The sequence below is a fragment of the Marmota flaviventris genome, chromosome 6 (genome assembly GCF_047511675.1).
Source record: "Marmota flaviventris isolate mMarFla1 chromosome 6, mMarFla1.hap1, whole genome shotgun sequence".
NCBI lineage: Eukaryota > Metazoa > Chordata > Mammalia > Rodentia > Sciuridae > Marmota > Marmota flaviventris.
In genome coordinates, this window is record NC_092503.1 from 53985690 (window position 1) to 54002847 (window position 17158).

General features: G+C 36.7%; 1 protein-coding gene across 1 annotated transcript; it reads left to right on the top strand.

Annotated features, from left to right (window-relative positions):
- The first annotated feature begins 357 nt into the window (after positions 1 to 357).
- On the top strand, positions 358 to 16449 carry Cd164 (CD164 molecule). The gene is made up of 6 exons (XM_027928285.2): positions 358 to 646; positions 3273 to 3362; positions 5328 to 5402; positions 6929 to 6964; positions 12305 to 12361; positions 13913 to 16449. The coding sequence occupies exons 1-6, from the start codon at positions 460 to 462 to the stop codon at positions 14077 to 14079; spliced, it is 612 nt and encodes a 203-aa protein (XP_027784086.1). The 5' UTR covers positions 358 to 459; the 3' UTR covers positions 14080 to 16449.
- The last annotated feature ends 709 nt before the right edge of the window (positions 16450 to 17158 follow it).

Sequence of the window (17158 nt, forward strand, 5' to 3'; positions counted from 1 at the left end):
GTAATTCGGATCCCGGAGGCGCGGTCTAGGTGGTCACGTGGGGCCACGGAATGACGCCTCGCAGGAAGTTCAGGTGGACGCTGCTCGCCACGTCACGTGGGTTGTTCCATCCAAGCCAGAGTGAAGGACTTCCATATGAGAAACAAACCAATTGCATTCCGTGTGGCAATCTGAAAATAAGGGAGACGATTTTCTGCGCATGACCGTTTTCACCCTATAGTACGGTCTCACTGAAGCTTCCACTGAACATCCCTGCTCCCCCCTAGAATTCCCGTTGGTCTCGCCCGCGCCCCGCCTCCGCTGCGGCTCGCCCCGCACGCCGCGGTCTGAAGCTCCCCACGTGACCCCAGCGCACTCCCGAGGGGGGCGAAGTCTTGGAGGCGGCGCCGCAGGGGACTGAGGGACCGACTGCGCGTTGTATGCTGCAGCTTTCTCCAGGACGCCACCACAGAAGACACGATGTTCGGGTTCTCCAGCCATCTGTTTTGGGCAGCCACCTGCCTGTCTGTGGTCTGCGTGCTGTCTGCGGAGAACTCGTCCGTGACTCCAGCAAAGACTGAACCACTCTTTTCAGCAACCACCAAGGTGGCCCCGACGCCGGCGACGCCGGCGACGCCTGCCTCGCCGGTCACCACTCTAGTACCAGGTGAGGCGCCAGCCCAGTGGGCTTCCCGCTTTCGTCTGCCTTGCGGAGTGAGCCCTCTCCGGGACGCACGGAGCCGGGGCCCGGCGGACAGCGCTCCGGGGGCGGCGGCGGCGACTTCGGCAACATGGCGGCCCGCCCAGGTCCGGTCGCGGTCGGGCGCGGTGTGGCCGGGCGGGTAGGGAACGCCCGGCGGGAAGGGGATCGGAGGGCCCTGGCGGCCGTTGGGCTGCTGTGATTCCCAAGCTTTGCAAGGAGAGGTGCTTTTTTAAAAGTGCCTAGTAATCCCCATTCTTACCGTAGGCTTGGAAGAGGGGACGTGGCTTTCTTGCGAGGTGGCATCTGTGGGCTTAATGATGATGGGGCGAAGCGACGCGCCTCCGAAGTTGGCTGGGAGACCGAACTTCTCTCTCCTTGGAACTAGTCGTTTAACCCACCCCCACCAGGGCCTCTCTCCGTAGAGAGATTTGTCCAGAAATTGGTGAAAGAGGGAAGAGAAACTTAAAGGTTAATAAGCGTTCATGTCTCAGACTTGGATCTGTGAAATTGTCTCCTGAAATTTCATCACCTTGATTTTGCAGATAGGTAGGAGACATAGCTGAGATCTGACCGTGTAACTAATGTAAGTAGGAGATGTAGCTGAGATCTGAGCGAGTAACCTGTGAAAAGTTCACATTCCATACTACATGCAAAGGAAGAAAAGGACCCCACGAGTACTTCGTGTTTCGCATGGATGTCTTTTATTACTTAAGGCGAAGCCAGAAGATGCGTGGTGATACTGAGGTAGATGGAGAAACCGAGATACAGCAACTCTCCGGGACCGAGTTGGATTGGAACCCAGTCTGTAGATTTTCTGAAGCCCCATCAAGGAACAGCTTTCCTTAAAAAGCTGTTTTTGTTAGTGAAGTAGGATTATTTAAGGCATACCCAGAATTTGAACCTGAAGTTGGCATATGCTGTGACTATGCCAAGACGGAGGAGATAAATTTGAGATTAAACAAGGCTGAAAAAATACTAGAGTTTAAAAATCTGTAGTCTACTACGTTTGGTTATTCCGGTTAATACGGGAGAAATAGGTAACTTGGCTTCTTAACCGAAGGATTGCTGAAGCAATGACTTACCGTGATGTTGATCATACTGTTCTACATTGTCTTCCCTAGTTTTAATATCTTATAAACTTTAATATAATGAAATATGTGATAATATCAACATCTTTTTTTGTTGTTAAAGTCAGATTTGGTAAAATACAAAGATTTTAAATGAGGAAAGTAAATTGCAATGCAGTACTGACAATTCTAACAGCACTATGTTTGAGATGATAGAGCAGATCTTTTTTTTTTTCTTATTCTGCCTACTTGGCAGTTTCACTAGTGTGTGGTTTGTTTTTTGTTTTTTTAAAAAGATGCTTCGAAATAAGTTAATTGCTTTTGTGTGATTGACATACATGCAAAGGGGATAATTTGTATTTTCTGGAAATCATAGTTGGATAAGCCATAGTCTGAAAGGTAGGTAGCACATTCAGTTCATTATATAAATATCATTCACTCTGTTACTCCCAGCATCAACCATAAAAGCTTTTTAAACAGTTGGTAAGCAAGTAGCATAGTTGTGAAGAACTTATTTTTACTTTGTGAACACCCCACGCCCAGGGCACCCAGTTTTCAATAAATGCAAATAGTGTATTGAAAGGCAGTGCCTCTGCAGAGCTGATTTTTAGACAAGGGGGAAAGTAAAAAGGTTGGAGGCATCTAGTTTCTAGATAATAAAGCCCAGTTCTATAATCCATTTATTTATCCAGACATTAATTGTAATTACCCTTGGAGTTCATTTCTGGACCATTTGACTCAAACTCTTGGCAAACATCTTTCTAACTTCTTGAGCTGTTGTTTCCAGTAGTGAAGAACTCTGTGAACAGTGGATTCACATTTTGAATTGTGAATCTCTGGGAAGTTAACTTGTTTTCAGAATGGCACCAGCAGAGTTTCAGTTTAATCTGTAATAAATAATTTGTTAAAAATTCCTGTGTCATTCGATGTTTCAGGGCAGCGATTTCCTTCTGTTTCCTTAATGTTGGTCTCACAGCCTTTTTCCCACATCCCCAACTCTATTTTGTATTTTATGTGGAGACAAAGCCTCACTGAGTTGCTTGGTGCCTAACCATTGCTGAGGCTGGCTTTGAACTCGCAACACTCTTTCCTACCTCACCCTCCGAGCAGCTGGGATTACAGGCGAGTGCCACCAAAAAATGGTTTTTGCATTTTTTTCTTACTGACAAAACGGCCTTTTTCTTTTTTTTTTTTTTTTTAAGGGCTTCTTAAAATGCCTTAAGAAACCCTGAATAAATGTGGGTATCTTTTAAATAGTAGCCCTGTGAAAAAGGATTGTTTGATAGGTACCTCAATACTGAGCAGGCCCACTAGGTTGTGCTTCTTTTGAGTTAACTTAATGGCTTCATTAATGTAATTGAAATTTTTTAGTATACCAGTTTACAAAGTTTTACCGTTTTTCTGAATTATTAATTTGTGGTACTGTATATAATGCTCATTTGTTTTTTTAAAGATGATAAGGAACTCAAATTAGATACCAGTTCATTGATTTCATACATTTCTTCTCCTTTCCCCACCCCCAGAAGAAACCTGTGAAAGACAAAACAGCTGTGCTTCCTGTGTAAATGTTAGCATTAACAATACTACCTGCTTTTGGATAGAATGTAAAGAAGGTAAGAAAATTGGTAGGGGGTGGGGGGTTGTTGCTGTAATTTTGAGAATGCAAAATTGTTTTTGTTATATAACATTTTAAAAACCACTACAGTATATTCTTGAACATTTGAAGATCCTGTAGATCATTTATTATAATATGCACTATTTATTTAGCAAATCCAATACTTGAAAATGCCAGTTGCTTAACACTCCTCTGAAAATCTCTTGTTTTCCATACCCCCATAGATTTCTTCGACTTGATAATTAAAGCTCAATAGCTTTTAAAGGAAGAGAGATTTTAGGTCTTTGTATATGGTGCCCATTTATGCTGGAATTAGCTGTGAAAATTTTGTAATTTTCTTTGAAACCTGAGATGTATCTGTGTATGTCCTGCAAGGTGACTACAAAGAGACCTTATGAAACTTTGTTGGATGCTTAGATATGAGAGAGTAATAGAGAGTTGATTGTTTCTTGTTCTCTTAAGTTAACTTTATGAACATTTGTGGAATAAAGAGCTAGGTTAATGTGGATAAAATTTTTGCTAGAATCATGGATTTATCACATTAATTATTTATTTTATTTTTTAGTATAAATGTGATTGCCATTTATTATGGGGGGGTACTGGGGACTGAAATCAGGATCACATGACCCCTGAGCCACACCCCCAGCCCTATTTTGTATTTTATGTGGAGACAGGGCCTCACTGAGTTTTTTAGTGCCTAACCATTGCTGAGGCTGACTTTGAACTCGAAACCCTCTTTCCTACCTCACCTCTGAGCAGCTGGGATTACAGGCAAGTGCCACCGGACCAGCTTGCATTTTTTTATCTTATGGACAAAACAGCCTTTTTCTTTTTTTAAATGAAAGATCACACGTTACGTTGCTTTATTCTGCAGTGGAAATTTAATAGTTGTAGAAATTATGTCACATAAAGTTCAAAAAGCTATTTTAAACTAAGGTATTGATTTGGGGCTAAATTAACTTTTTTGTTACGTAAATCACTTCAGGTTATAACATTAAATTCAAGGTTGTACCTGCTCTGTGTGTATGTGACACAGAGAGAAAGAGAAATACTAGGAATTGAACCCAGGGCCTAGAACATACTAAATAAACGCTCTATCACTAAGCTATATCCCCAGCATTTAAAAAAAAAAAAAAAATCTATTTTGAGACAGGATCTGGCTAAGTTACTGAAGCTAGGCCCTGATTTACAATCTTTCTGCATCAGCCTTCCAAGTGGGATTATAGGCATTCACAGTGCAATCAGCCCCCTGTTGCTCCAAGTCTGTCTATACAGGAAAGCTATGTTAGGGAGTACAGAAGTGGGGCTGGGATTGTAGCTCAGTGGTAGAGTGCTTGCCTCCCACGTGTGAGACCCTGAGTTCAATCCTCAGCACCACATAAAAATGAATAAGCAAAAATAAAGATATTGTGTCCACCTACAACTAAAAAAATATTTTTAAAAAAAAGTATAGAAGGGACTGGGGATGTAACTCACTAAAAGAGCACTTTTCTAGCTTGTCTTGTGCAGGGCCCTTGTTTCAATCTCCAGTACCACCAAAAAAAAAGAAAAGAAAAGAGACATTACAAAGGAGTAAAGTGGGGAGGGCTGGAACAGAGGTTCCCTTGCTGCTGTGGAGCACCTCCTGTTTACTTAATCCTTTATTAAAAGACCTTGACAACGTCTTACCAACTCCATCCTCTTTCGTAGATTTCTGGCTGTCTCTATTGATTGTGTAGTAGTTTATATCATAATTCTGAGATCTAATTGTTTCAGATTTATCTGTATACTCATGAGGATTTTTAAAAAGGGTGAAATTTGGAGGGATCCTGTGTCGTATCTCTAAGAAAATGAGAAAAGGAAAATAGTATTTATTAGTCGTGTGCACTTTTAAAGTATTTGTTAGGATTTTGATTTCTTACGGAGCTTAGTAGCAAATTCAAAGATGTGCCTAACTGGTGTTTTTTGTCTCTTTTTTCCATAGCAAATAAGAGCTATTGTTCATATAACCCAACAGTTAGTAATTGTAGCGTGGGGAACAGCACTAAGTTCTGTTCTGGTAAGTCTTCACATTGTCTGCTGGGGATAATGGCCACAGCGGGATAAATAATTATCTCAAAGCCTTGTTTCAATGTTTTGTTAGCATTACTATAATTCTAATATTAGAGATTTGGTTATAAATGGCATATTCATATTGATTGATGAAATGGTACTTTGAAGCTTTAATGACATAACTATACTTTGGAGTGATATAAGTGTATAGATATTTTTACTCTTTTTCTTTTGTCCCCTCTCCCCTGGAATTCACTGAAGTTTAGGCACCCCATCTTTATTTGTATTTTAGAGGCTCTAGTAATGTCACAATTTAGTCTCCAGCATAGTTTGTATTATGATTAAATAAACTTCTGTGTTCATCTTTTTACAGTTTTACTTTGAAGAACTTGATTTTTCTTTGCCCTGCAAATCATTAAAATTCGTAGTTGAAACAGCTGTTGTTTTTGTTTTTTTTGGTATCAGGGGCACTCTGTCACTGAGCCACTCAACCATTGAGCCACAATCCCCAGTCCTATTTTATATTTTATTTAGAGACAGGGTCTCACTAAATTGCTTAGCAGCTTGTTTTTTGCTGAGGCTGGCTTTGAACTCACTATCTTCCTGCCTCAGCCTCCTGAGCTGCTGGGATTACAGTCGTGCACCACAGTGCCCAGCTGAAACAGCTGTTCTTTTAAAAAGAATATAAATTAATGGGAAAGATTCCTAATTTGGCACATAGATAATTAATTTTGTGGAGTGTGTCAGTAACCTTCACAGACAGTCTTTGACAGGATTTCCCCATCGCAACATGAATTTTATAACTGGGGCTTTCATTAGCATTAGGTGTGTTTTACTCTGTAAAATGTAGATTAGGTGGGATGCGGACATACATTTTAATAGTTATTTTAATGTGTATTAGAAAAAACTAATTATCAAGCCTTTGATTTCATAAATTGCTTGAAGACAAGATTAAATAAAATATATTTTTCTTTTTTAAGTAAAATATTTTTTAAACAATCAATTTAAAGAAAAATTGAAAAAGTAACGTTTATTTGATAATGTGGTAGTTAGAACTATGTTTTGCTGTCTGGGACATAATCCCATCAAATTATAGTGGTTTAAGCAGGGACAAATTTTTTTCTCTGATGTAAAGGAAGTCTGGACTAGAGTGCAGTTAGAGGTCTAGAGTGACAGCCATTAGGGACCCACATTCATTTTAGTTTTCACTCTGTCATTCCTCAAGGTCAATGCTCATATTCTAGCTATCATGTTAATTTTTCTGCTACCAGAAAAGGGGAAGGAAAATGAGAGGCCTGTATCTACCTCAATAAAGGTGCTTGGTAGAAGTTGGTTATTTAGTGGCAGGAGAGGCTAAGAAATGGTGGTTCTATTTGTAAAGAAGAGGATACTGGTATTAGGTGGGGGAAATGGTCATTCTTTTCTAGTTGTAGTATTTATATTGTAAAAACATTTAAATTGCAGGTTGTAAAATAGTGTTAAGATTATAATATTTTAGACAAATTTGAAGTATATTGTTTTTTATTTTTATAGTGCCTACTGCGACTCCAGTGCCAACTAATTCTACAGGTAATTCAAGATGATTGATTCTTTTCTGACTTCATCTTTCAGGTTTTTTAAACTCTCTTGATGGGTAACTTTTTAATAATTAAATACCTAAAAGTTGTTAGTATAATTTAAAGATTTATTTAGTGTTGGACCATAATAACTACATAAATATGTACTGTTTGTGACAGTAACATATTGCTCCAGTGTTCTACATACAGTGAATCTTATTAGATTTGCTATCCATACATTTTATGGATGTTGTAGATATCTTGAAAAATACAGGAATGCAAAGGAAATTTAAATCTCCACAGTCATCAAGAGATATACCAGAAAATTTTCAGTGATTAATTTCTTCCTGTCTTTTCTCTGTGTGTGTTTAAGTAAATATACTTGTTATGAAGTGGATGGTATGCTCATATACTTTGGTATTGTTTTCTTTCTTAAAACTGTGGTACATTATTCATTGTGCTCTTGGTTGGACAGTTGTGTTATTTCATTGTCTATGTCTATTTGCTGTCTGATGGAATTGAGTCAAAAAGAATTCCTAGGGCAGGGGGCATGATTAAGGCTCAGGACTGAATTGCTTTTCAGGAATATTTGTGATTCTCATTTCCATTAATAACATTTTCTACCACATCCTCAGTCTGATTTGATAGGAAGAGTAAATACTATATTTTGCCAATATTAAACGCATCTATTCCAGAACAAATATTAGCTAGATAATAAAAGAAGGCAAAAGTAAGCTAGCATTTTTGTAGAAGTGGTGAACAAGGTCAGTAAGCATAGTGTGTTGGAGAATTTGTAGGAAGGTGATATATGTGTGTTGGGTGGTACAGTGGATAAGATGACAGCTTGTGGGAGATGTTGACTGACTGACTGAAATGATGCTGGTAAAACGTGGGGAAAGCTTTCCAGACAGAGCAGGGTGGTTAGCACATATTAAGAATAAGTGAGTATAGTGAGCTTAAGGAGTGTCTGGTACAAAATGACAGTAAGCTGGACAGTCAACAGTGGGATTGGGAAATGCTTTTATATCCCTTGCTGGTAGATTTAGATGTTATCTTGAAAGATTTCAAGCATGTAGGTCATATGATCAGACTTACATTTTAATAAAAAGACTTAACTCTGGCCTGTGGAGAGTAGTAGAAGATCACTAAAGTGGATTCATGGAAATTAGGTACTCTGATATAGTAATAATAAGGAAGAGCTGTAGATGCATGCAGAAAGGCTTAGAAAGTGGAAGGATTAAGGCTTATGACTGAGGGTGTGGGAGGTGGAATGGAAAAGATGTTTTACCAAAGTAAGCAAGGAGGAGGAAGCACAATGCATTTGAGGCTGTCTTTGGGGATTTTTTTCAGGATACCAATCCTGAAGAGAGTTCTTGGCTAAAATTACAACAATCAGACAGTAGTAGAGGCTGCTGGAGGAACATACGGAGGGTTGGGTTTAAGGATCAAACTTGAGGGGACAGTACTGCCTAAGGGGTGGCAAGAGGACTAGGGTTTGGGAAGAGAACTGGGTAGGGATGGGCATGAAAGTAAGAAATCCCAGAGAAGTGTGTCCAAGAAATTAACAATGTATGGGTGTAAACGTAGTTTTTCAAAGGAAAAAGTAGTGAAATGCTGTAACAAGGACAAGAACTCATTTTGAAAGTCTCGGGCAGTTTGTGTTGGAGCTTGATTGGACCACCTTTTGCTATCCACATATACACAGTGTCTCTAACTCTGACTTCAGTGATGTCATTTTGGTAACTCGAAATCAGCTACAATGAAAATACTTATGCCACAGAAGTATTCTAATGCTATAACGCTTGGGTGGATTGTTACACAGTGGTTTGTTCAAAAACTGAGCACTTGTTAGAAATCATCCAGGAAAGATGATGTTAAAGGTTGCTAAATTTGGAGTGTTGGGAGGAAGCTAATTTCCCAAAGTTGCAATATAAGCACAGGAAGGAAAATAAGGGGAGACAATTTTCCCCAAAGCACTTGGGTTCATTTAATTTCTCCTGTGAATCTGTTCTTAATGTAGTTTCTCTGCAGCTTGCTTCACCCTGGGTCCTCCTGTGAACTGCCATGGGTCTCTTGTTTTATCTGTTTTTGGTTCTGTAGGACAGGAGGAGGCCAGAGTTTGCTTACAGAAAATGGCCATCAGTTGGTGCTTACTAATTGAAAATCCTTAGGAATCTCTTTCCATGGCTTTGTGTATATTCTGCTAAAGGGAGCAAGAAGTAAATTATGAGATAGTTAAGGAAACATTACTGCAAAGAAAACTTGATTTTTTTTTGTGTGTGTGTAAAGTATGCAGTTGGGTTAATTATAATACCCCTTCAGTACAAATAATATCTATTTTAACAATGGAATGACCAGATTATTTTGGAGATATATCTTCATTGTATTTTCTAAATTCTCTTTATCACCACCTATGAAGTTTTTGTTTTTCCCTACCCCAACCCCCCAACTCCAGGTACTGGGATATGAACCCAGGGCAGCTCTACCACTCAGCTATATCCCCAACCCAGATTTTTTATTTGAGACAGGATATTGCTGAATTGCCTAAAACGATATAGAATTTTCAATCCTTTTGCCTCAGCCTCTCAGATTGCTGGAATTACAGGCATGTGCCACTGTGCCCAGCTTTTGTTGTTGTTTTTAAGAACATATAGTAGATCAATAGATGTGTACTCCCTAAGTATTGCCTTATTTTGTAAGTATTGTCAACATAGTACTGTTGTCAAAATTAAAAATGTGTAAATGTTTTGCTTATATACAAAAAAGAATGTTTTACCATGTTCGAGAGCAGATCGTGAAAGTCAAATAGCAAATTTGCTGATTTTTTTCCCCATAACATTGTCAAACAAAATTAGTAAAGGTGTTTTAAGATTGAAAAGTTATAACATCTTTAATTTGTAAAGCCTTTTATTGTTCATTTGTTTTGGTTATATAAAACACATACAAATTAACAAAAAGCTTGAAGGATATAATAATTAGCCTTAAATGACCATACCTTCTAATCTAGGAATCCTATATAAGTATCAGCCCTGTCAGAGATAAGACCAGATATTTCTCTGTAAGATGTTCACAGTCAGGAGGCTGACGCAGGAGGATAGCAAGTTCAAAGCCAGCCTCACAACTTAGGATTTCAACAACTTAGTGAGACCCTGTCTCAAAATAAAAAGGGCTTGGGTGGGGGGATGTAGCCCAGTGGTTAAGCACCCCTGGGTTCAATTCCCAGTCCCCCCCCCCCAAAAAAAATGGAGAAATGAGAGAAGTGTTCAGTTAAGAGCAGGTTGGATAAAAGTGTGTACAGCATTGCTCCAGGCAAGAACAGAAAAGCTACAAGTGTGTATGAACATACCCATCCATGGGACTAGCAATCATCTACTAGTTTCTCTTATTATCATTACTAGTGAAAGAAACTTGGCTAGAGCTTTCAGAAACATTAATTAAACTCCCTGTTTACTTGTGGTTCTGTAAAAATTAGAACACCTTAGCCTTCTAGGATCCTGTTAACCTTGGGATATGAAAAATCTGCCTGTGTGAGAGACCTGGTCTCTCTACTTCTGTACCTTTTAGTGATATTCTTTGTTTTGAAGCTGTCAAGCCCACTCTTGGTTTATAATTACTCTTCAAGTACAGAGCTGCTTCTTATGGGTGGAATTTGGGAGATAATTATTCCTATTGAGAAACTTTTGGTTGTTTTAAAAAGACAATATAATACAATAGAAGATTGCTTCATTTCTGTTTCATCAACATGTATTTGACACTCCTTTTATGGATTAAGAATATCCCTTTGAAATCTATTCAGTTAGTGTTCTTTTTAAAAAACAAAAAAAGGAATATATTTTTAACCGACTTGAAATGTCCGTATTTGTGGGGTATAGTGTGAAATTTCAATGATTAGATACCCAAGCATTTGTCTAGGAAATATACATATTGCTATCAGGATGCAGTCTTTATGCCCTGAGAGTGTTAAGTGAGAATCATACTTTCTCAGTGCCAAACAGTAGAATATTAGTACCAAAACCAGTTCCAGTATTTATGAACTTTATTCTCTGAGATGGAGAGGGACACATGAATAAAAGATAGGAAAATTCCAGACTGCCATACATCCCAGTTTGTTTGTTTATTTTTTCATCCCAGTTTATATATTTTAAAAGAAGGGAGCATTTTGATGTCATATTTTCTTTAGCTGTGAAATCCTTTTCTGAAACAGTGCACAAACTATAGCCCCTTACATTTTTAAAAAAACATAAGCCTCATGTAATGGATCTTCCTCATCTGCCCTCCAGATCATCCTTAGCTGCCCAGCATGTAAGCACATCTTCATCTTGAAGCCCCTATATCATGAAGCCTAACAACATTTCTTGGGACATAATAAGGAACTCTTATTCCTGTAGCCCTTGCCTAGAGTTTTACCTTCTTTCCAAAAAAATGAAATTGAACCCTAACTTTTTTTAAAGACAACTTCACAAGTGGTCCAGTGAGCTTTGACAACCTTTCGGAGCTCTTGAGTCATTTGACTCTTAAGAAAATGTTAATTTTCATGAATTATGTTCAGTTCTTCCTTTCTAATATTGGTATGTGCACCTTTGTAGATGGTACTTGGTAATAGGCGTTAGTAGTTTGAAGTTCACCTAATAGGGTACTTCAGTTCCTGAAACAATTTTATATCCAAACTAATTCTTCTCAGTACATTTTTTTAGAGACGTCATCAAGTAGTATTTTGGTCTCCGGCACTGATAGACCCAAGCTTACCCTTGAGCTCTTTCTAAATTTGGGCAACAAGGGCACCTGTTCTTACAAATAAAGCTTTATTGGATCCCAACATGCTCATTGATTTGCATGTTGTCTTAGGCTGTTTTGTGTTACACAGTGCACAAGGACTCAAATATTTACTATCTGCTCCTTAAGAAAGGTTTGTAAACCCCTGAAATGAGGAGGCAAATCTTGGTACCTACATAAGAAATACTAGATTGCAGTTATTTCTTACCATGATTAATAGTTTTTGTCGTAGAAGCAAGATTATTTACAAAGAACCTCTTAATTCCCTCTCCTAAGTATTCTTGCCCTTTGTCTTTTTGCAAACTTGATGTATTTTATACTCATATACATACATAGGTTTTAACTTAAATACAATTTTATGATTACTGGATGTTTTCAAATTCATTTAAATGCTACTTTTCTTGGATGGGTAGATTTGTTAGTAAACCTTTAACTGAAATTAGGCTTCTATTGTCAAAGAATTGAAAGCATTTTGAAATTGGTAGCATTACTTTTAAGAGGCAGATGTTAGACAATTGGGAATTTAGAAAAAAGTTTTTTCGTTTTTGTGTGTTTTTTTAATGTTTTGTTTTCCTTCCAGCTAAAGTCACAACTCTGCCTTCCTCTTCTACATATTCCACCACAGTTACCACATCAGGTAATTGAAGCTTTTTAAACTAATAGTGATGTTAGGTATGTATACATGTTGCTTTTCACTTTTTTTGTCATCAGTTTCCAGTTTTATGGACTGAAACTCATCTCTTAACTAAAGGGCCACAGTAATCAGCTGTTTAAGCAATAAGATAGCTCTACTGGGAATCCTCTTCAAGTTTCTAAATGATTAATCAACATTTGGCCTGACACTGTAAGAATTAAGTAATAATGTTTTCCAAAACTTTTCAGTATAACTTAAAAAGTTGTGAAATCTGATTTGTAGCTACCAGTTAATTGAAGGGATTGTTTGTGTGCTATATTAGACCATCACAATTTAAGTGATTATACAGCACTATTATTTTTACCAAGAGTGGTCTAAAAAGCTACAATCACTACTGGTTATGCACCTTGCTGTTTTTTCTTAACCACCTTTTAAATTGCTGTTTTGAACTTTTTTCTGGTCCTGGGAATTTAACCTAGAGGCACTTTATTACTGAGCTATATCCCCAGCCCATTTTATTTTTTATTTTGAGGCAGGATCTCACTAAGTTACTTAGAGCCTCAGTCTCCCCAGTTGCTGGGATTATAGGCATACACCCCTCTGTCTGGCCTAAACTGCTGTTTTGGTGCTGAGAAATCTTACCTGTTTTTTGTGATACCTCAAGCTTCATGCTTATACTTCCTTTCAGTTTCAATGAGGGCATTCTGTCTTCACAAGAAATAGAAAACAGTTGTAATCGATTTTGGGTTTTGTTTTGTTTTGGTGCTGGGGATCGAATCCAGTATCTTGTGCATGCTAAGTAAGTACTCTATCAATGAGCTATGTCCCCAGTTGTGATTAATTTTGAAATTGGCCAACTTACCTAACCACAAGAACCAATTTTCCTATGATAGTTTAAGAAAAAATTAAAATTTATTTCAAGTATGAAATGCTTTTAATGGATGCTACTTTTTTCAGTTTCCTCTTGAAACATTTTATTCCTTGAAAAGAAATCCTAATTTTCATGTTCTTTTTCCTTATGACTTGGTAATACTTATATTGCAAAACTGTTATTTAAGATGCTTTTATTCATGAATTATTTTGCTTATTGAAATTATAAATTAGGTTTTCATAACTTGAAGAATTGCAACTGAATTTTGTTTACCTTTGTAATAGGTAGTAAAACTCAAATATCATGAATTTTTAACGTAAACATTAGTATTTACTCAAGCAATCAGCCAAAAAATATTGTCTAACAAAAATTATTGTATATTTTGAAAGTGTTTAAAGTTACTAGGGCACAATTTATATACCAGAAAAATAAATGATTTTATGTTTTTTCATATTTGAAGCATTATATAGCAGCATAACCGCTTGATATCTATGGACAGAATGAATGGAATTGAAAAGTAGTTGTCTTCCTCAGTTAGAGATAAGTTCTAGTGTAAAGATTTGACCTGAAAGGAAATGCTTTAGGGAATTTGACATGGCCAAACAGAAGCTCAGGTGGGTCTTGTAATTATGTTAGAGGATCACAAGACTTGCTAAGGATTGTTATTTCTTTTATCATATCAGATGCAACAAATACCACTTTGGCTCCAACCTCACAACCTGCACGGAAGTCTACCTTTGATGCAGCCAGTTTCATCGGAGGAATTGTCCTTGTTTTGGGCGTGCAGGCTGTAATTTTCTTTCTCTATAAGTTCTGCAAATCTAAAGAACGAAATTACCATACTTTGTAAGCAGACCCATTAAATTAACAAGGACTGGCAGTTCATTTGTGTAACTCACTGAAACCAAAATACTATCTTACAAGAAGTCCTACATGGAAGACACTATTCCAGGATCTTTAAATTTCCAAAGGATGCATATAGGATATTTTGGAACATCATCCCTGAAGAAAAATCAGTTAATGTTTTACTTAACAGGAATATTTTAAAAATATTCTGCATGAATCCTTGTGGCTGTCGTCTTTTATTTTCAATGGCTGCTGCTGTGGGATTATGTTTCTGTTCATGCCAAATGTAACTTTCTATAAGTGATGGAGAATGTTGTCTGGTGCAGACAACCTCCTGACTCTTGGCAGTTTAAGTTTAGTTATCTTAAAGCCTGAAAGCTGCATTATTTTTATGCTAATTCAAGATGTAATTTAGTGGCCAGAATTGAGAAGGTGTGCCAAATGAGCATCAAATCAGGTGGATTTTTGGCTATCATTTCAAAGGTGGAATAAATTTATTAATTTAGTAGTACTAAACTGTATCCATAGAGTAAAATTTTGTGCTTGATAAGTTATTTTTTTCTACATTAGAAATAACATGCTACATGGGGAATTACATTCCAGATTTAAAGAAATGAATGGAAAGGATACAGACCATTAATGTTTAACAGGATATTATTCATACTTTAAAAAGCACCTTATATCACTGAGAAAATAAAGAACAGTGCCTTAAAAGACAGACTGAAAAGTAGGCTGAAATTAAAATCTGTGATTTGTTCTTTGATATTAAGGAAGACAAAAGTCGGTTTTGAGATTGTAACTGTTGATGTAAGCAGTAGTAAACCTGCTTTTAGATATCATACTGTTAATATTTAAATTAAAAGCATACCTATTTTTTCCCCCCCCCTAGAGCTGAGAAACTTATGCTAATTACTATTTTACAAAGTTTAAAAACTTCACATTGAATTTCACAACATTTTTCTTTGGGCTGTTGAAAAGAATTGTGATAAAATTATGTTTTCTTTGTGTTCAAAAAAATATCTTAACACTATGAACCTTGAAAGGATTCATACCAAGCTTGCCTGAAAAGTAACTACTTTCATGAAGTGAAAAAGAAAGAATCATTTATTAGCTCTTTAAATAAGACAATCATTTTAAGTTTTCAGATGGCAGATGTGATCAGTATAATTTCGGAAAATCTAAGGATTTTTTATCAGATTACTATAGATTTTTAATGATGCTTGCCCTAGATGTGTAGACTGTACTTCCACTTTTCCCCCTCCTCTTCTCCTTCTTTCTTCGTTTCAACTCCCATAATATAAATAAGCATACATATTTTTGTTTCTACAGTTTCTTAAGCACTAGTTTTCTTACTTTTAGAGGGTTGCTTCTCCCTTTTCTTTGACACATTGGATTAGTTCAGAGGCTTTAATTAGTTTAAAATGGGCTTTTGCTTTTTTAGGTCATTTAAGTGTTTTTGTTTTTAAGCCTTTAGTGGCTGAGTTTAGCACTTGATTTTCAATAGTTTATAGGGAAATGACAAATGCCTTTGTTCATTTCATAAACCAAAACTTGTATTTAGGTCATTATATTAAAGGTTCTTAAAATGAAGAGTTACTGGGCTTTTTTTTTTTTTTTTTTTTGGTCACTTGTTGGTACAGCTGAAGTTTGTTTTACTTGCACATTTGTACATATACCTAATATTTTCAAGTGCCTTAATTGTTTAAAATCTCTGGCTTCAAAGATTTTTTGGAAAAAGGTAGATTTACCTCACATTTTTGTGTTTCCATTAGTAGTAATATTTAGGTACCTCACAAAATTTATTATGGTGCCATGGCTGTTAGTTTTTAGTGAGTGCTGTAGAATTCATTTGAAAAATTCACAGAATCCCATTCCTCACAAGGTGGCAAAAACTAGCTACGGTGTATAATGATTATTTGCCTGGAATAACCTTGCCACACGTTAATTTCAGCATATGTAGCAACTTTGTGAAAATGTGACTTGATTTGAAGCCTCTATAATTTTGAGCACTCCTCTAACAACAAAAGCATAATGTTGTTAGATTTTGCAAGTCTACAGATGAGCTCTAGGAACAGAACTCAGCCTTTTCTGACTCCCCCCCCCCCGTTCCTTTAGCAATGTAGTATCTTGAGCCATTAATAATTTTTGGGTTTTTTTAATCCAGAAGGTATATTATGAAATCTTCTCAGATTTTTCATCTGATTTGTTCATGCAGATGTAGGTCTATCAAATGCCTTATTTTACTTTATAGATATTTGTTGCACAGGCAGACACTGCTGTATTTAGAAATTTCTATTTCAGTTCATTTTAAACTGCAAAACCAATCTGTATCATGTACCAAACTGATTTAAAATAAATCTACGTGTTTATTGCTTTTTGTCTCCTTTTTATTGACTGAAGTGTATTGTTGGATTTTGATTATGAAATTTAATGCTCAATTAATTTAATTCAATTTAATGCTGTTGGGGATAGTCTACTCTGTATTGCTTCTGTGGGCCAGCAGATAACTAAAATGTTAATTGATCATTGGTGGACAGAACTTTAAAAATGGTAGTTGGATGATGGGATAGACAGTTAAATTGGTCTTATACAAATAATAGAAATGAAGCTCCAAGTTTACCAGGAAGTTATGACAAGAATACCATCATGTTTTTTATCTCACAGGATGTTTTTCATTTCAGATATTGTCTTTATTTATAGTTCAATTAAATGTCATTTAAATCTTCCATGTTTCTCGATTGTTCCGGAGTTTTTAAAGTTTATATAAATTGCCAGTAACAATTTTTAATACCCATATTTGCTAATGTTCACATTTGGGTCAGTTTCTATTAATTGATTTTTCTGCACAGTATGGGTCATTATTTCCTGCTGCTTTGCATACTTGGTAATTTTTTATTGGATGCCAAATGTAAGTTTGGGTGCTGGATATTTTTGTATTCCTATAAATATTCTTGAGCATTGTTCTGTGACATAAATAGCTGAAGACAGTTTGGGTCTTTTATGTTTTGTAAGGTGAGAACAAAACAGTGTTTGTTCTAGGAGTGATTATTGTGGTACTAAGTGAGGAAAGACTCTTCTGAATG

Bases quoted from the DNA above. Each gene is read 5' to 3' on its own strand.
- Cd164 (XM_027928285.2), top strand. From the start codon at position 460: ATGTTCGGGTTCTCCAGCCATCTGTTTTGGGCAGCCACCTGCCTGTCT. The intron at 647-3,272 runs GTGAGGCGCCAG...CCCCACCCCCAG, and splicing joins GGTCACCACTCTAGTACCAG to AAGAAACCTGTGAAAGACAA. The intron at 5,403-6,928 runs GTAAGTCTTCAC...TTATTTTTATAG, and splicing joins CAGCACTAAGTTCTGTTCTG to TGCCTACTGCGACTCCAGTG.